A 20,581-nucleotide genomic window follows, 5' to 3' on the forward strand; every position below is an offset into this window, starting at 1 on the left:
GAACAACTCTTCCTACAAAAGTCTGAATAGCAAAGTTCCTGGAAAGAAGGCTCTTGTGACATGTTCTGGGCTCTCGGTGGCCTTGTGATACTTGATGAAAGCCTCCTATGACAGCATCGAGGGGCTGCTTATAGAGAATGCTTATGACCCACTGCAAAAACAGTGGTTTTGTTATGTTGAATGAAAACTCCAAGAATCAAGAAAAGTCATGCAAGCTAGAAAATAGCTGAAAATTTAACAAGATGAAACTTCACAGGAATAAATATTAAATGTTGTGGTTAGGTTTTTAAAAAAATAGAACATCTGTAAAATCTGGGTTAGCAACACTGACCTGGATAATTTACTACTGTTAATTATGTATTATTCTAGGCATTCTGCCAAGCACTTTCTATACTGTGTGTGATTTCATTCATTCCTTACAATAACCTTACGAGGTAGGTGTTCACCTCTGCTCAAAGCTTCACTTCCATGCTTCTTAATTCTCCTCCAGGATCAGGGTCAAGAAAGGTACAGTCTTGTATTTCTAATGCAAAACAATGCTAACCTGGAGAAATTATATAGAAGAAATTCTTGAATTCATCCATCCACACTTCTGCAAGTCGTCTGTTATTTTTATTGATAATCTGCCCTGTGCCTCCTGGAAACGTATAAGGTGTAGCTTTCCGAAACACATGTCCAACATGTGAGCATGTAACAATTTCCAACGTTCCTCCACACTGCCAAATCTGAAAACAGCAGAGATGACCATAAGATGTAGCTGAGTAATCAGGAAATGTTCACTTTAGTTTTCCCATAGCATTTTTCTTTTCAATTAAATAGGGGTTTGGCTTTTGTTTAAACTTAAATGGAACATATTGTAGTTACTGGTAAAAAGCTTCCAAAGTACCTCCATACTACCAAATCTGAAAATAACAGCTAAGACCATACATGACATTGATAGTTTAAAAAAAAAAGTGTTGACAACTATTGGGTTCCACAGTTGGAATTTCGCAAAATCAGGGGCACATGGTGGGCTCTGACTGTAGGGTTAGGTTACAAAGTCAGTGCTTCCTCAAGAGAAACATTTCTCTAATTTAGGTTCTGATCAAACCAAAAGTTGAAGACTAAAACAAAGAAAACATAGGTTACAGGCTAAATACAGAAAAGACATGAGATCTAGAGCAGTGTTCTTCTAACTGCAGACCATTATTCCTAAGAGAATCATACATTCAAATTGATGAATTGCAACCCGTACTTGTTAACAAGGACATACTGTTTCACAAAATGTTTAAATTTTATGTTTTGTGTGTACAGAGTATATAATGTATTAATGTGATTCATGGTTAAAAGCAACCACCAAACAAAACCTGACCATGGAGTAGCCAGCCAGATTTTCATCTGTTCACCCCTTTCCAAACCTGTGTCACGGCTTATACATGAAACCAAACCTATGAATCTAAACTAGATCCATTGTAAGTTCTTCAGTGAGACAGTAAAAGCATGTTTTGTTGTGTTTGTTAGAACAATAAAAACAAAAAAAGGGGTAAAAGAAAGATGATCAAGTATGTGCTTACATCCTTAATTTAATGAAATCCTTCTGTTCCTTTCAAAATATATTCCCCCAACCAAGTTAAAACTCTCATAACTCTTTACAATTAAAATAACATTTTGGAAAGTTCTGATTTTGTTAAATATTCAGTGTTCCTACCTTCAAGTTTTCCCAGGATCATAAAGTGTTAGAGCTGGATAGGATCTCCAAGATGATCTAGAGTCCAACCCTCTCTTTGACAAGAAGGCAAAGCGATTCACTGGGAACAAAGTGAGCTCACTGGTTCAGATTACAGTACACGTCAGTGTGACTTCCACTATAATAAGTTACGTGTCTAAAGTTGGTTATTTTCAAAAATATGCAATGCCATTTAAATGATATGTTGATTCTAGTGAACATGAAATGCAAAGACTTTATATGTAGACTGGGTTAAATCAATTTAGAGTCATTTTAGAATTCTTTTGCGTTTTCTTTTATTGAAAATATAAAGCTGGTAAAGTGACTAGGTTTTATATAGAAAAGTTTTCACACTAAAAGCATATTACAAAATGTGAAATTTATGTTTTGAGAGTAAAGTACCAAAGTAGCATATTCAAACTACATATTAGTTTTAGAGCTTAAATTACTTCCTTGAAAATAATAAAAATTAAAAACAACTANGGTAAAGTGACTAGGTTTTATATAGAAAAGTTTTCACACTAAAAAGCATATTACAAAATGTGAAATTTATGTTTTTGAGAGTAAAGTACCAAAGTAGCATATTCAAACTACATATTAGTTTTTAGAGCTTAAATTACTTCCTTGAAAATAATAAAAATTAAAAACAACTAGGGAATCTTGTGTAAGTTTTATAGCTGGACTTCAAAGGTAACTAAATTATTTGCTTCAATAGTTTATAATGAACCCTTAATATCAGTCTTTTTTATGGACCGAAGGTTCTGAAGTTACATTAAACTTGTATTAAATTCAATTTTTATTTTTTATATAGGGATACATGAATAATCAAAGCACATCTATACTTGAGGTTAAATAAAAGATTAATTTTTTTGAAGGGATTGAAGGGAACTTACCCTAAAGGAAATTTCTAGGTTTTCTCCTCCCCAAATATCCATTCCAGCATCATATGTTCCAATTTCCTGAAAGTAATCTCTGTCTATTGAAAAAAGGCCTCCTGCCATGGTAGGTGTTCTGAAATTCAATAACGCTATACCATTAGCAATTTAAAATTTACAATCAGCTTTTGTTTTTAAAAGCAGTTTCATAACTATTTATAACTACTGAGTAAGTACTTATTCTCACACTCTTCATAAACTTTCACAGGCCCTAGGGGTTTTCTGTGTTTTATGCTGTTATTTGGTCTTCAGACATGATCTGCACCGTGGTCATGCTTCTGCCCAGACATCCCTCTCTGTCACAGTTCTAAGAGTACTTTCTATCTTTCTTGGCTTGGTCCTCAGGTCCTGAGTTTAGATCTCAAACTCCTTAAATTAAAGCTATTCCTCACAATCCTCTCCATCTGACTGTGCACCCACTCCATGGATCCTGGTAACTTCAAGGCAGTTGACTATATTAACCAAGCAGATTCAGGTTAGAGTTACCATGCCACATTCTAAAGGGTGGCAAATATTTTAAACACATAAGATAAACAGGATGGAAACAATGAGGTCTTTTCCCAATACCCACAAGAAATCTTTAAGGACAGGAGACAAAATATAGAATAAAATCAGTATGTTCCTTCCTGACTGTAAGGTATTTCTGCAAAAGAGGAGCCTAATTCATCAAAATGGGCTCAGGTAGGCAAAGGGAGTGGGAACATGTGAAATTAAGCAGAAAAATGATTAAGAAATGAAGGAAGATTTAAATAAATGAGTATCAGCCCATTTGATTTTTATAAAGAACAAGTATGGAGAAAAGTGAACTCCAACCAGGAGAAAAAATAATTAAGTTACAAGGACCAAAGATACCACGAAAACTGTATTTTAAGATGAACCCTAAAATGTACTCATTGCCTTTCTAGAGGAAACAGTTGTTTCAAAAAAAGGTTTGCACTTATTTTGATGTTAGGAGAAAAAAAGAATGAGAAAAGGGTTTAAAAGAAACAGCCCAAAATTCAGAATTATCATTTAATACAGGGGTTTCTTGACCTGAGTTTTTTGTGTGCTAAATCTTCTGTATGTACATGTGCATTTTTCTCCATTAGAAAGACCCATAGCTTTCACCAGATTTTCAAAAAAGTTTGCCATCTTTGAAATGTTTAGGAACCCCTGATTTAGATAGTGAATTGCACTAACAGCTAAAGAGAAGAAAAGTCCCTTGCACTACTAAGAACTCAGGCTAAGGAAAATAGCACATAGTCAGTGGAAAATTTCTTCAGTATTGCCAGAACTGGACTTGAATTCAAGGGAAGGCAGATGCAGGAGGCCCAAAAACAGAAGACAGCTGAAGCCTGGTTCTGAAGGAACTTTTAATACAGAAGTAGCAGGTTGATATAATTGGGATAAATTTTAGGATGGCTCAGAAGAGCTCAAAGGTCTCAATTTCATGTTCTAAAAGAGCATGAGGATTTTATTCCATCCTGAAAAAAAAAATCTATATATGACCAAGTAGAGAAAAAAAATCAGAAAATAAATGGATTAATGAATTTTTTTATACTTTGTGTCAATTCTAGCTATTTTTATGTTTGATACAAGCTTTTCTAACTTTACCAGTCAATAACTCATCCAGATGGTACAAGTCTGAATTTAAAATCTCACATTATAATGCAAGGACCCAGTTTTAGGTAATAGTTTCACATACTGACACAATTAATTAAGCTAAGTATTATTATCCTTAATAACTGAATTAAAGAATAGATGTGACTTACACATTTGCAAAATGTTCATAAAGGAATGAAAAAACATGCATGTCATCATTTCTCATGTGCACTAGATTTACAGAGTAAGTAAAAATTTCTAATTTTATTAGAGGAGAAATGCTTCTTTATAACACTCACATATGTGAAAGATGGCTCTTAACTACCATAAGGTATACGAATGCTTCATGTTTCTCAAAATACACTTATCCATTTGATATGATTCCCAAAGCTCCACAACCTTCTGCCAATGACACTTTAGGGAAAATGTTTGACAAATTAATTACCTGACAGGAAGAGTCCGATCACCTTTCCTTCTGTCCATTTCTCTTTGGGGAACAGGATACCAGCGAAAATTGAGCTTCCAGTTGAACCCACCATAGGTCATATCAGAGCCTGCCATGTACTCAAAAGTATCATCGCTGATCACATCGATGATAGGACACACCACTGTTCTCCTGATGTCATAAAAGCAAGTTAAAAAATCTTTCAAAACATTCCTGTTTAATGCCAACTATAGAACAACTGTATAGTAAGTGTTTTTACTTTTTTTCCCCCTTGTGACAGGGTATCACTCTGTCACCCAGGCTGGAATGCAGTAGTGCAATCAGGGCCCACTGCAGCCTCGACCTCCTCAAATGGTCTTCCCACCTCAGCTTCCTGAGTAGCTGGGACCTCAGGTACATAACACCACACTCAACTAATTAAAAGAATTTTTTTTTTTGGGTAGAGACGAGGTCTTCCTATGTTGCCCAGGCTGGTCTTGAACTCCTGGGCTCAAGGGGTCCTCCTACTTCAGCCTCTCAAAGTACTGGGATTACAAGCATGAACCACTGCACCTGGGCCTAAGTGTTTTTAAAATAAAACTACATTCTATAATGTTACAGGCAATGGTGAAAACTTTCATGCTCTATCTCACATCAAACTAGCGTCATAATTATTTACTGGTTGATAATCCCTCCCCTTTTCATTCATACTCCTATATTGTCTTAAAAAGAAGCATATTTTTGTTTTTTATATTTAAGTCTTTAATCCTCAAGGGACTGATTTTAACTATGATATACAGCAAGTATCCAACTTCATTTATTTCTTCTATGGAAAACCAATTGTTCCACCACTATTTATGTAATGGTCCCTTTTCCTTCTGCCATAACTATGAGTGCCTGTTCTGCCATAAATGAAGATTATATACAAAAATGAGCGGTTTCTAGAACCTACCCTGTTTCACTAGTCTCTTTGTGAATTCCTGCATCAACATACCACTGCTGTAATTAACACAGCTTTAAAATAAGTCTTGATGCCTAGTAGGGTAAGCACCCTTAGATCTGATTCTTCTTCAGAAGCATCCCAACTATTTTTTTTTTTTTACAGTTCCATATTAATGCTAGAATCAGCCTGTACAGTCTCTCAAACAAAATTCTGTGAAGATTTCAATTGGAAATGCACTGAATTTATATATGAATTTGGGTAGAACTGATACTCTTATGATACTGACTTTCCTATCCATGAACACCACCTCTCTCTCAAGATTTTTTTGTGAATTTCAGTCAGTCTCAGTAAACATATTCCTAGGTGTAGTCTATGACTTCCACTGCTATTACGAATGGTATCTTTTCTTTTTACATTATATTTTCTAAGTATTCCTTGTTGGTGTGAAATAAACTTTTCTTTTTTTGGAGATGGAGTCTCACTCCTGTTGCCCAGGCTAGAGGGCAGTGGTGCAATCCTGGCTCACTGCAGCCTTGATTTCCTGAGTTCAAGTGATCCTCCCGCCTCAGCCTCCCAAGTAGTTGGGACTATAGGCAGGAGCCACCATGAATGGCTAATTTTTTGTATTTTTAGTAGAGATGGGGTTTCGCCATGTTGGCCAGGCTGGTCTCAAACTCCTGGGTTCAAATGATCTGCCCACCTTGGTCTCCCAAAGAGCTGGGATTACAGGCATGAGCCACTGCACCAGCCTGAACTTTTCTATAGCAATCTCATGTTTGGCGACATTGCTAAATTCTTATTGTTTCTATTATTTTATGTACCAGATTCATTTTCTTCACAAACACATATATAATTGACAACAATGCTTTTCCTTTTTCCAATAAATAAATGTTCTTTATTTATTGTAGTACAGCAAAACCTACGGAAGACTTCTAATAATACCTGAAGTCTTGAAGTGATTGAGGGCATTAACATCTTGTTCCACATCTTTTAAAAAATGCTTTCAATATTTCTCCATTAACATGATTTCTGCTTGCAAAGGCTTTTTTTTTTTTTTTTAAAGCTGTCCTTTCTTGAATTCAACTTCCACTGTGTAATAGTTTGCTAAGTATTTTCTAATAATAAATTCATGTTAAATTTCAGTGAACCCTTTTTCAGTATCTATGGGAGTGATCAGAGGTGTTTAATAAGTTTGTAATCACAGTTTTAAAAATACATTAATGGGATGTATTAAATGAATTAGTTTTGTAATATTATGCTAAACCAAGCAGGCATGATATCATGATATGTTTTTTACACGTGTGTGTGTGTGTACTGCTGGTTCAGTTTGCTGGTATTGTGAGATTTTTGCACTAGCATTCATGAACAGGTTTGCCCTGTAATTTTCCTTGTAGTATTTTCTGGTTTTCATATCACAGTTATACCAGCCTCATAAAAAGAGTTTTGTTCATTCCTTTTCTATATTGTTTACAAATTCTTAGGGAAGATTTGTTTCCCCTCTGCCATTGCATACCAAGGTTGAGACAGCAAGTTTTCTCTGATGTGGTGGGATTTATTTTTCATTCTTGCCTTATACTAAGATACAGCTTTATACAGGTGTTTGCTATTAACCTTCTCACCTGAGGCAGGTCCTAGGTTTTTGTCTCCTATCCTTCCATCTTATTTGTCTCTCAAGGCAGAAGCTTAGTGTCCCCAAAGTTCAGCAGAAACCCTACCAGTGAAAGCTGGCTTTAGTGTTTGGACTGCACATTTGCTCTCACTTCTTTTCAAGATCTGCAAATTTCTTACTTTTGTGCCAACTCAATGATGCATTTAAAATTTGTTTGGCCTTTTATCCAGCTTTTTCAGTTGGAAAAGTTATTCAGAATATCGAGTCCACCATACAGCCCAAACGGGAAGTCACTGTGGTTGCTATTTCCGCTGATTCCCTTCCATACTTCTGTCATCACCTCACCTTGCTTTCTCTCTATGGGTTATGTATTATCTTCAGGCAAGCAAATATTCCCTAAAACAGTCATCTATTATTTAAAGAAAAGAATTTACAGGGATATCCTATTCTTTTGATTCTTCAGGGAATGTTTTTTTTTCTAAAGCTGCTCTACTTTCCCAGTGATTGGCCCAATGCTGAGTTTTCCTATTTATTCATCTTCCGGAAAAAAATGTAGATCCAGCATTTGCTATCAAATAGAATAGATGCTGTGGCTTTAGCTCCCACCGTGCTCCACTTGATTAGCAAAAGTTCACTCCACTAAAATCTAAACTTAAATGTTAACAAGGATAGTCTCTACCTCAAATCACAATGACAAGCAGAAATTCAACCAACATATATCTAGCAGACTGAAGTCAAGTTCTCTCCTGATGCAAAAGAACTAAGTCAGAAATAAGGAGTTATTTGAAAAATGTGTAACATGAAAAACTATAACCATAGGTGTTCATGACACCACTATTCTTCCTGTGTTATCCAAGATTATGGTGCTTTCCATATAAAATTAAGCATTTCGGGACACAATGTGCTTCTCTCCATTCTCTTCTACTTCTTGCTGCACTACAAGTTAAGAGGATCTGCCTGCTCCAGCGTTAGCTTTAGAGAGCAAGGACAAGTGAAGGGTTTTGTTTTTTGTTTTTTGTTTTTCTGTTTTTTTGTTTTTTTTTTTGAGACGGAGTCTCGCTCTGTCGCCCAGGCTGGAGTGCAGTGGCCGGATCTCAGCTCACTGCAAGCTCCGCCCCTGGGTTTACGCCATTCTCCTGCCTCAGCCTCCCAAGTAGCTGGGACTACAGGTGCCCGCCACCTCGCCCGGCTAGTTTTTTGTATTTTTTTAGTAGAGACGGGGTTTCAGCGTATTAGCCAGGATGGTCTCGATCTGCTGACCTTGTGATCCGCCCGTCTCGGCCTCCCAAAGTGCTGGCATTACAGGCTTGAGCCACCGCGCCCGGCCCAAGTGAAGGGTTTTATGCTGTCTTCCCTGAGGTCACCGTCTATCTGTTCTGCTCCAGCTTGGTGAACAGAGCATATAGTATACATTCCAACGACATGCTTCCTAATCACTCCCTATTAGCACGACAGTCTGCAAACATTCATGCCAGGCTTCAGAATGTGGTCTTCTGGATGTTTTCTTTAGAGTCCTTTACACAGATATTTTAAAGCAAACTTGGGAGGAAATTACTTTTATATTTATTTAAAAATATAGAATTTGGCAATTCACCAGATAGTTTAGGACAAATGTACTAAAAACAAACTTACAGACACCAGAAAATTACCTGTCATGTTTGATCCTGGCCAAGAGAGGCTCCAGCCATCCCACTGTACACTCACAATGGGCATCCAGGAAGGTGATCACTTGGCCTTTAGACACAGCAGCTCCTTTTAATCTAGCTCTAATCAATCCAGAACGTTGTTCCATTCGAATTACATGAACTGGTACTTTTAGTTTTTTCACATAACTCTCTAAAGGCCTTTTCAAGAAGTCTGGAAAATGAACAAAACAAAATATGAAAACAGGTGTGGCCTGGTGCTATTCAGATTAAAGTAATTTTGATTTGGAATATTTATTCAACATACCCTTACTGAACACTCTCAGCAAGGCTCCCTGACTCACAAACCCATTTTGCTAAAGGAAGCCTTTATATTTCCCGAGAGAATGGACTAGAGCTGCCTCTATTTTATTACATGCAGAATTAGGAGAGTGCCTTTGGGCTCAGACTTAACCAAGGACAGGAATGCTCCTATGTTTCACTAAGTAACTCTGTCAGACTCAATTCTTTTCCTAATCATGCTTAGGGATCAGCAATACAAAGAAGGCATTAAATCCAGACCTCAACAGAGAGAAGACACAGAATATGTAATATGTAGAGTTCAGAAAATTGTGAAAGCAGAAACAAACTGTCTTGTTGATTACCATAGTCTTTGACGACGCATTTTTTTTTTTTTTTTTTTTAAATCAGGAGGCAGAAAGTGAGGTAATGCTTGGAAAAGAAATGCTGGACTGTTAACTGCAAGGCCAAATAGAGATCCTTAAACCAACAATTAGGTGTTAAGAAAAAAAGTTTAAAAAGGAAAGGGCAACTGAAGAAGAGAAGAGAAAAAGGGGGCAACAGGGGAAAGGGAGAGTATGTGGGTGTATGAAATCAATAAATATCCTGGAGAGTTCAGATAAGAGGTTATGCTCCTCAGGACACAGGCAAGCATATAGGATAAGGCAAACCTTTCCTCCAAAGTTCACAACTGACTTTAAAAAGCAGAAAAGGTGCAACTTCCTCAAAGCAAAGAGAAAGTATTTTTTAGATCAGGTAGGTTTACAGAATTTATGCTAGAGAAGCTATTGGTGGTAATATGGCCAAATGTCTTTCCAACTAGTCACCATACAGTAAGTATGAGGATAATCTCTCTAGGGAAGAAAATATTTGAGATGAAACTACTGGGACCCCTAGAGAGATTATCCTTACATCTATTAATTAAATACTGAAAGTAGAGATCCAAAAGGCGTCCTGCATAGTGAGGTGGAAAAGACAAATGGGAGTAAAATGATTCTTGCCTATTTGACTCAACAAGACAAAATGACTCAATAATGAAACAATCAGGGATATAAAAGCTGTAAAAGAGAAAGGCCTGTGTGTCCCACTGCACCAAAACACTGATCTTTCCCATTTCTGCTAATATATTTTCTAATATTTGAGCTAAAAAGTTATCTGAAAGATATCACTGTGATTTTATGAACCAAGTCTTAGGGTCAAAAGGATCTAACTTGATTCTGAGTAAAAAGGTAAAGGTAGTGCCAATCCCAGAGAAGAACAACATTTTGTGGTACCTATTAACATTTTGTGTCTGTTTAGCACAATGCTAACATATGTAATGCTAGTCTCATTATGTATTTTATCTCATTTAATGCTCACAACGATCCTATGAGGTTAAGTGTTATTATGCATACTTTAGAAATGAAAATCTAAGGCTCAGCATATTACATGAATTTGATTAAGGTGATACAGCTTGGTAAGGGATGGATCCAAGATTCAAACCCAGGTCAGCCTGACTTTAAAGCCCATCTTTTTATCTACAACAAGAGAATCCTAGAAGGGAACTCTATAGAGAGAACAATTCAGGTCTGTGGAAGCACCTGATCAAGCGCAAATTTAAAGTACTTTGTATCCAGAATTTGATAGAATTTCATGCAGTAGAGTATAAGATATAATCTAGTACCTTAGATCAATCAAGACTGGGTGTGTCATAAACAATGTGTCTCCCAACAAGTTTTTCCAAAAATATCAGTTTAAAATGTTTCTTCAGAACTAAAGCAATCTAGTCCCCAAGTCCCACATGTCTTTGAAAGCTATACTATCTTGTTTATGAACAAAATTTAAAAAAAGATGCATGATTCTGTGGTCTGGTAACTCACAAAATTTGTTCTTCCACAAATTTTCTTGGCATCTTTGTTTGACATCTTTGTGGCTTTCACACAATAACATCAGGATACAGGTGTCTTCTTTTCAGTCGATATAGAATTATGGACTCAGGGCTAGGTGGGGGATTAGGAACTATCCAAGTCTCATTTTACAAAAATGAAGCCATGAATTAAGAGATTATAGTTAGAAGCTACTATTACATCTAAAAACAAGGGAGAATCTTCTTACTAGGACATCTTTATAACTATTGGCCTATAAATAGATCCCTATGCATTTCTCAGGGTATGAGGTTGTCAGAGAGTGTGAACATCAGGGAAAAATTTCACTGTTCACAGCAATGCCTGAGAAATATTAGCCAAAACTCTAAAGAGTAGTAGGGAAGAATAAGGAAATCAGAGTCTAATAAATCTGACGCCTAACCTCTACTAAATATAAACCTCTGCTTTTTGTATAAAATGAAAAAATAATAGTCTTCTCAGATTAGAAACATTACATAAATTCTAAGTCTTAAGATAACTTTCTGAGATGAAAATTACATAACTTCTGACATAAACTAGGGATTCGTCCAAATTCTGACTTCATTACAGATCCTGTAACAGTAAAGTTGCACCAGAAGCAATCAGAAGTGAGGTACACAGCAGTTAAGAGGTCAGGCTCTGGATTTATACAGGGTTTGGATACTCATCTACCATGCTAAGCCTTATTTTCCTCATCAATAAAACAGAAATAATTACAGCACCTACTTCATACTTCTTTAATAGAGTTACTCAGCAGGTTAACCTGAAATCAAGTATTCAGAGGCCATGGGCACACTATCTATGCTATACAACCCAATTACGAAGTTTGCACAGAAAAGAAGTAAATGTGACGATTAAATGTACCAGCATACATTATTCTTTCACCCATTCAATATATAATCCTATTCTGTTGTTATGTACAGGCACTGTGGGAAGTGAGGTGATAATGGTGAGCCAACAGACCTGACAAAGTATACAGTCTATTGGGGGAAGATACCTATTAAACAGACAAATAAATAATTCAAACCCTGGTTAGGGCTGCAGAGGGGTAGAGTGTTATGAGATGTTTTCAGAGAGACATGAAAGGTCTGGAGAGGTCAAGAAAGGCCTCTCTAAATATATCACATCTGAGCTGAACTCTGATGGATGGATGATTCAATGTTGACAACGCTGGGGAGATAGATGGTGGAGACGAATGTTCCCTACAGAACAATGTTCCAGGGAGAGGGAACAGAATCAGTACAAGTGAAGGCCCTGAGATAGGAAGATGATACTCTTTAACAAACTGAAAGAAGAAAATTGGACAGTGGGAATAAGTATGGGAATGGTTCAAGATGTGACTGGAGTTGCCAGGTGTGGCCAGGTCATACAAGCCTTAGTGGAGGGGTTTAAATCATGGAAGTGAAATGATCAGATTTGCATGCTTTAAAAAAGCTCACTCTGGAGGCACCATGATGAACACCTAGATGGGAGGGGGTAAGAGTATATGGGGGCATTAGTTTGACTTGTTATTCTATTTCCACATCCAGGTGAGAAATGATGGTGCCTTGGATGTGTCTCATGAATAGGAAAAAAAGCAGATTTAAAGAGTTACATAAAAGCAAAGAGGTTGCTCTGGTTTCTGGGTCTAACAATTACGACTTAAACAATGGAGCCAAAGAAAAACACATTAGATGATTCTCAACCTGGAAAGCAAGACTGCAAATTATAACCACAAAAACAAAGATCTAGTGTCTCCCAGATATCAGAAATGGTAACCTGGATATTTGAGGCTTCCAAGGCAGGAAGATAAAGGAGAAACACAACCCTCAGCAGGGACTCTGGAGCGGCACTCCAGGACCCCACCTAGAGACTAAGCCTCAGGTGGAGCAGTGAGGTAGACACCTGCTCACAACAGTTTCCTCTCACAGATGTACACAGACTGGGGTGTTAGGTGAGGTCTGCATGAGGGGAAGGAAAGACAGAACTGGTATAGGTGAGTTTCTCTGTCACTTGTTGTGGGACTCTGCACCTTTTAAATTAGGCCATATCCTATAAAAATTTATTATTCTACACAGCCTTCTTGGGCATTCACAGAACAAGAGAAAAACAAAGGAGAAAATGAAAAAATAATCAATTTTATCTCAGGTTAAGTATCTCTTCTGGAAGAATATATTTAATCCAGCAAATATTAACATATAAGTAAACCAAGCACAAGTCATTTGCAGGATGTTTGTATATATTCCTCCTTATATTAACTTAGGTTAATTTTCTTACAGAGGAATTAACTCCTAGCAAGTAGATTATCCACATGAGGTTTATACTTCTGTTGTCAACAACTCTTTCTTTATGTGTGGTGTTCTTAACAGCTCTTATTCCTTTTGACATGTAATTATGTCATGTATTATACTATTTAAATGTCTTGTGTGATTATAAACTATCTCTTTAATTTGATTAAAAAGGTTAGATATAAGCTAATTTAAAAGGTAGGATTTATCTTATTCTTCATTTGCATCTGTATAATCTGGCAAAGTAACAAGATTTAAATAGTTTTTATTGCACTAATTACTCCAAATAATTGATATTTGACATGAATAAACTTAATTTCTATTAAATGCATGTATTCAGTGTGGGCACAGGAAGGAGAAAGTATGATACTTAACTAAATCATAGCAGATGCAATGGGAGAATAGGCAAGAAAGTTGAAGATACTAGCAAAAGAGGTTAAAATGGTAGATCATTTAAGGCTGATGAAGAAAAGAAGTAGGAAATTATTTTCTGTAGCTCTAAATTTTTCTCATGTGAACACAGGAACATTGGTGGAACACATGACACCAATGATTCCTAAAGAGATGAGATATGAATAAGAAAATTAGGAAATGCTGGGTATCTAAGTTAAGCTAGTTTCTTTACTGATGGACTAAGTGGAGCCTTTTCTATATGGTACTCTGTAGTGTGAAATCTCTAGTAAGGATTCAGAATATATAATATTGACCCAGGCACCTTTCATTAATATGTCCTTTCCCAAAGAGTATTTCATGCAATAGTTTGGGATATTTTAGGCTTGTGAAAAATTCTGAGATTCCTAGAAGGACATGTAGGCAACAGTCGGTAGAGATTTATTATGAGAGTCATATTACATCCTACCTTTTCATCCTTCCTAACCCTTTTATGTACCTAGCTATAGATCATTCCTGAAACTCAGAAATGGAGAAAATAGGGAAATCTAAGAAAAATCTGGAGAACAAAGGTTCACCCAGCTAAGGCTCCATCTTGCTGTCAGAGAGATTTCCTACTAAACATAGAACTACATTTCTCCATTCATGGATGTAAGCAGAATCCAGTCTCTCTCTACTGACTCAGTCCTGCAGCTTCCCACAGAGAAAATCCTAACAAAATGATGAGAGTTTTTTCACTGTCCTGCATAATAGTTTATGTTATATAGCATTATTTCCTTTTGAAACAAGATTAAGATGCAATACACATCAAATGTTAATTAAATATTTTAAGTCTCACAAGAGTGTACTTTTTTACGTATGTGAATGAATCCAAATGCCGTATTTTTGGGATAAATTAGAATTTTGTATAAAATTATTAGGTTAAAAATTATAGCAACTAGCTTTAACCGTTAGTGACAAAAGGTGTAGCAAATTATTGGCATTAAAATTTAAAATTTACCTCTTTCACTGGCATCATCTACTAGAACAATTTCTTCTATCATGTGTCTTGGTGAGCGATTAATGACACTATGGACAGTTCGCAGAAGTGTGCTCCAAGCCTCATTGTGGAAAACAATCACCACACTTGTTGTAGGAAGATTATCTGGATACACCTTTGTTTTACACCTAGAGACAAAGCAAATGCCTTTATAAAAAGTGACTGTTAAGATTGCATAATAAAGGAATCTGGACTAGAAGGGGTGATAGAACAATAAAAGCAGTTTGCTCTAGGGGTGGGATCCTTGGTACCTTTTTATTTAAGTCTTGGTTAATGTTACATGTTTAATAAATAGCACCTATTTAAAATGATATATTTAGATTAAAATTATTTCAAAGATGTCATTTATATTCTTAAAATTAGGTACTTCCTCCTGATGAATGTTTTCAGGTGATTCACTTTAATAGAGAATGAAATAAAGCTATCTACCCAAAACTGACTGTACTTCAAGGACCCTATTAGACAAAAAAATCAGAACCACTGGAGTTTACATAGTTTAATAATCTAAACAAAAATATGTCTTCCACAAAAGAAGATAAATATTTAGTGAGTACCTATCATGTACCAGGCTCTTAATCTTCCTAGTCATTCTGTAAGACAGATGTGTGCAGCCACATTTCACAGATGAGAAACAGGGCAGGGATAGCGAGGAGGCAGCAGAATCTGACTGAAGACTCCACAGCCCATGCCCTGCTGCTCCAATTCTTGATGCTGCCACCTCCACAATTAAATATCAACATGTATCTTGTTCAGTAAAGACTATTTATGCCTGAGCATGCAATCATCAGAAATACCAAACACACTCAAAAGATACGCACACAAAATCCACACAATAATTGTATGTTTCTAGCACTTTGTTAGGCAACATGGTCTCTTTTTTCAACCTTGTTAGCTAGATGAAATTACTAGATAACAGCCTATTAGAGAAAGTAACAGCGTAGGTAACCTGAGATCAAGAGATGTGCTTTAGAACATAAGCCCGCTCTAAACAGTGCATAAATAATTCTCTCCCAGGTATCCCCAATTCTAACAGTTGCTCCACCCTCCTCTTTCCTCCTTTATTCCCTGCTCTCTCTCAAGCTCCTCAAACTTTCCACTCCCCAGTCTCAACTGTAATCGCCTGTCAGTGGGAGTGGAAAAAGGGAAGGATGGGGAGGAAATGAAGAAAACACAAACAAGACTCCTCTTCTGAAGCTGCTGAATTAACTCTTCTTATTGAACACTCTACCCTAGGGCTGCCGGTTGGCAGTTGGAAGAAAAGGAAAAGGAGGAGTAAAAGATGACAAAGTAAGAGGGTTGAAAGAAGTCACCATAGGGGCCCCATCAGCCCTTGTCCTTTCTCTCTCCCAGGAGACAAGGAGCAACAAGTAGCTGTTCCTGTCCTTCGATATATTCCACTGCAGCCCCTCTCTCCCTCTTCACCACTCCCAAGACCCCTTTCACAGGATGGTCTCCATCTCCTACTACCAGTAACCTCCTCTCTACCCACAGCCTCATTTCCAGTTCACTGCCCACTTCCTATGTTCACTCTAACAACCACAAGAAAGCCCACACAGCCTGCCACCCTGTCTGCAGCTCCCTCCTTCCAAGTCTAGACTAAAGAGGTGGGGCCCAAAAGACTAGGCTAGAGGGGAAAAGATGTGTCCTTAGCAGTCCTAATAATACTTCTGAAAATAGTTTCCCATCAAAACTCTGTTATAAATGGTGGCTACAATATTTATGTATTATAACTAGTACTAGTTTCAGGTACATCATAGCTGAGCAAGCTATATCTTGAATTCCTGATGCACAGACTCCTGGAATAAGACTCTGAAGTCAGGAATGGCCTATGTATGGGTAAAAGGGGGTCAGAAAAAGAGTTTCTTATATTATTTAGCTGAATCTTATTACGCCACATACAATCTCTTTTCCCAAGTGAATCCTACTTATTATTATCGTAGAATTGGGAAGCAGGAAACAGCCAAAGTGGCCACATAAGCTGCTACCTTACCAAAATAAAATAAAATAATAAAATCAAGTGATGCATGAAAGAGGTACAGTGTACAAATGGTACTGTTAGCCATGTCTATGGCTAGGAAACAGAAAGGAAGACAGAAAAATGTGGAGACAGCAGGTTCTGCAGAAGAGAAGTGATAACCCAAATTTACTATTTGTATAATATGTTAAAGAATAAAATTCTAAAACTGTATGGAAAGGAAGTAAGATTATAAGAGTATAAGAACACTAGAAAGAAACTGGACGGAAGAATCAGAGGGAGAAGCAATATTACAATCCAGAAAGACAGATGATAAAAATGAAATAATTTTTTTAAATCAAATGGTTAATCAGAGGCCATAACAAGTTCATAAAAGTTAATATTCTCTCAAAGCAAACGAGAAAACATAGAGAAAATATTAAACAACCACAATTAACTTCAGAACAGGTACAAAAGCACACAAACACACATCCCTAACCTGGAAGAGCCACAAGGTACCTGAGAAGAACCAAAGAGCCTTTTAGCATTCTAGCTAAGCTTTTCCAATCAAGAAACCACCTGTCCTTTTGTGTTTCAGGGTTTGAAGTGGGTAGGGGGACCGGTTCATAGAACACAGAGCTGAGGATGAGCAGAAAGGCCACAGGCCATGTTCAGGAAGCAGCTTTCTTCCACACTGGCCCAAGTGAGACTTTTATCCTCAGTTATGAAAACTAGCCACTGTAAGTTTATGCTAATTTTTTTTTTTTTTTTTTTTGAGAGGGAGTCTCGCTCTGTCACCCAGGCTGGAGTGCAGTGGCGTGATCTCGGCTCACTGCAAGCTCCACCTCCCGGGTTCACGCCATTCTCCTGCCTCAGCCTCCTGAGTAGCTGGGACTATAGGCGCCTGCCACCATGCCCGGCTAATTTTTTGCATTTTTGGTAGAGACAGGGTTTCACCGTGTTAGCCAGGATGGTCTCGATCTCCTGACCTCGTGATCCACCCGCCTCAGCCTCCCAAAGTGTTGGGATTACAGGCGTGAGCCACCGCGCCTGGCCAGTTTATGCTAATTTCTAAAAGTTACATACAGGTTTAACAGCAAGGTATAGGTTAGGAAGAAATGGAAGAGTCAAACTTTCTATTGAAATATATACATGCAAAAAGTTGACAAATCATAAGTGTACAGCTGAATGAATTTCCACAGTGAAAGCATCAAGCAGTCAGCACCCAGATGAAGAAACAGACGATTACCAATACCCCAGAGGATTCCTCTGTGCCCCTGTCCAAGGTAACCACTCTACAGGACTTCTAGTACTACTGATGAGTTTTGCCTTTTTGAACATTACTTAAAGGGAGTAATATAAAGCAACAGTTCTCAAACTTTTTGACTTATAATCCCTTTACACACTTAGAAACTGAGGACCCCAAAGGGCTTTTGTTTATGTGGATTATGGCTATTAATGTTTACCATCTTATAAATTAAAACCATTTTTAAAGCGCAGGCATCCACAAACACATAATACATTAGCTCTTGGAGATGACTCATCATTGCCATGTAGTGTACCCATTATCAATGTATTGCCTCTTAGTTCGAAATACACCTTTTATTACCTGAACTGTAATAATGGAACTGGCCCCTATAAGCATTTCTCCTTTGCAGTCCGCATGATGCATACTTAAGCTCTGTAGGTAAAAGGTGCTGGAGGGACAATGCAGGAGGAAGATACTTCCCTCCCCGGTTCCAGTGTGCTTCCATTGGTTTTCCTCTCCCTCAAACTGTGCGGCTGCCAGTGGAATGTGGTGGATAACCAGGGCATTCACCCCGCTGAACTTCAACAGCACCCCCACAACAACAGACCACATATATGATGGTAGTCCCATATCATTATAATGGAGCTGAAAAATACCTATGGCCTAGTGTCATTGTGGCCACCATCAACATACTAGCATAATTACTTAATATGCAAAGTACATTTAGTAGAGCCTAAGTGTACAGTGTTGATAAAGTCTACAGCAGTGTATACAGTAAAGTCTTAGGCCTTCACATCCACTCAGCACTCACTCACCCAGAGCAAGTTCCACTTCTGCAAGCTCCATTCATGGTAAGTGCCCTATACACGTGTACCATTTTTCATCTTTTATACCGTATTTATACTGTATCTTTTCTACGTTTACATACACAAACACTATTGTACTACACAATTGCCTACAGCATTCAGTACAGAAATATACTATGCAGGTTTACAGACTGGGAGTAATAGGCTATACTGTATAGCCTAGGTGTGTAGTAGGCTGTAGCATGTAGGTTTGTGTAAGTACACTCTATAATGTTTACACGATGACAAAATTGTCTAATGACCTATTTCTCAGAACATACTCCAGTCATTAAATAACACATAAGTGTACCTAACAATTCAGAAATACAGAGCTACAGAAGTCACTTGGTATTTACTATTACTAATATTTTTCAATTGTTATAGTCCTACTCTGGCTGGATGCAGTGGCTCACGTCTACAATCCCAGCACTTTGCAAGGCTGTGGCAGGAGGATCACTTGAGCCCAGGAGTTTGAGACCAGCCTGGGCAACAAAGTGAGACCCCATTTCTAAAAAAGTCCTACTCTATTTATCTTATCTCAGGGCACTGGCCTGAAAAGGTCCTGCTGACTTTTTATTAAGTTCTTGAAACTGCATTAAGAGGATTAAATATATTATCCCATGTATGCTTGTAAAAACCCTAAGACAGACTTATTACTCTCCAAATTTTACAGATGAGGAAACTGAGGCTTAAAGTAATAAAGTAGATTGTTCATGATAGCAGCTAGTAACAGAACTACAAGCTGAATCCACAACTTACGATAAAACTTGTACTGCTCATCAATCATCCATATATATGTCAAGAACTACAGTTTGAAAGAAGAGCGAAGAAAAGAATTTTCAAGAAATTTCCACACCAAGGTGACTATGCATGTATAATCCAATGCTCTCCTCCATGTCCTTCAAGCTATGATTTTCAATGTATTCTTTTTCCCCCATTAAATTTCATCTGTCACTAGCATTTATCAATGACAACTCAATATTTCATAAAATGTCTGGCTACCTGCCAGGCAGTGTTTGGCAATGTTACAAAATTACTCCTCTGTATACTCTCATTCAGAGAAGATCAACTAAGATCTAACCATAAAAGTAAGGGCAAAGCACAGTGATTCAGAGCACATATTTTGACCCTGAGACCTAGGGTTCAAATTTCACTTGCGTCACTTACTAACTGTACTTTGGACAAATCATTTAATTTCCCTAAGTCCAAGTTTCCCCATTTGTAAACTGAGCACATTACTACTACTTTGCCCATCTGTTTGAATATGACAATGTGTATAATACTGGTATATAATAAAGCATTCAATAAATGCTATTAAAATTACTTTTTAAATATCTAAGACTAACTATATAGGATGGAATTGGCTTACTAGATGATTTGGAATCTGTCTTACACTTCCTTCCCTAAGATCACACATGAGAAAAGTTATTCAGGGACTGTTGGTTCTATTTAACTCTCCTGAACAGTGTAATAATGTCATTCTTCCCTCCAGTTTCCTTCAGGAAACGTGCCCTTAGAGACTGTACAAGGCAGTAGAAGTTATTGGCAGACAGGATGATCTGGACACAGCCAGCTACACACCAGTTAAGCCCATGTCTTAGAACATAAGCAAGGTTTCTCTGGATTCCAAAAGGTGGTGAAAAAGCTGCACTCCAGGGGCCATCCCACAGCATCATTCCTTCCACGTAGGGGAGCAGGAATGGAAAGCAGCTGACTACCTCTGTCCGGCACAGCTGAGGCTTAAGAAAATACTATCTAATACTTACCACTTGGCATTTCATTGTGAATCTGCTTTGGAAGTCAGGAAATGACTAGTAAAATAAAGAAAAAAAAGT

The 20,581-nt window shown here is 37.4% G+C and overlaps 1 protein-coding gene across 1 annotated transcript in view; it reads right to left on the minus strand.

Annotated features, from left to right (window-relative positions):
- The window catches only part of GALNT1 (polypeptide N-acetylgalactosaminyltransferase 1), a 78,563-nt gene that overhangs the window by 19,671 nt on the left and 38,311 nt on the right, over positions 1 to 20,581 (minus strand). The window contains 5 exon segments of the mRNA XM_017874011.1: positions 545 to 725; positions 2,599 to 2,716; positions 4,667 to 4,837; positions 8,847 to 9,054; positions 14,660 to 14,826. Coding sequence (XP_017729500.1) covers positions 545 to 725; positions 2,599 to 2,716; positions 4,667 to 4,837; positions 8,847 to 9,054; positions 14,660 to 14,826 — 845 coding nt within the window.

The sequence above is a fragment of the Rhinopithecus bieti genome, unplaced genomic scaffold, assembly GCF_001698545.2.
Source record: "Rhinopithecus bieti isolate Rb0 unplaced genomic scaffold, ASM169854v2 scaffold_5260, whole genome shotgun sequence".
Lineage (NCBI taxonomy): Eukaryota > Metazoa > Chordata > Mammalia > Primates > Cercopithecidae > Rhinopithecus > Rhinopithecus bieti.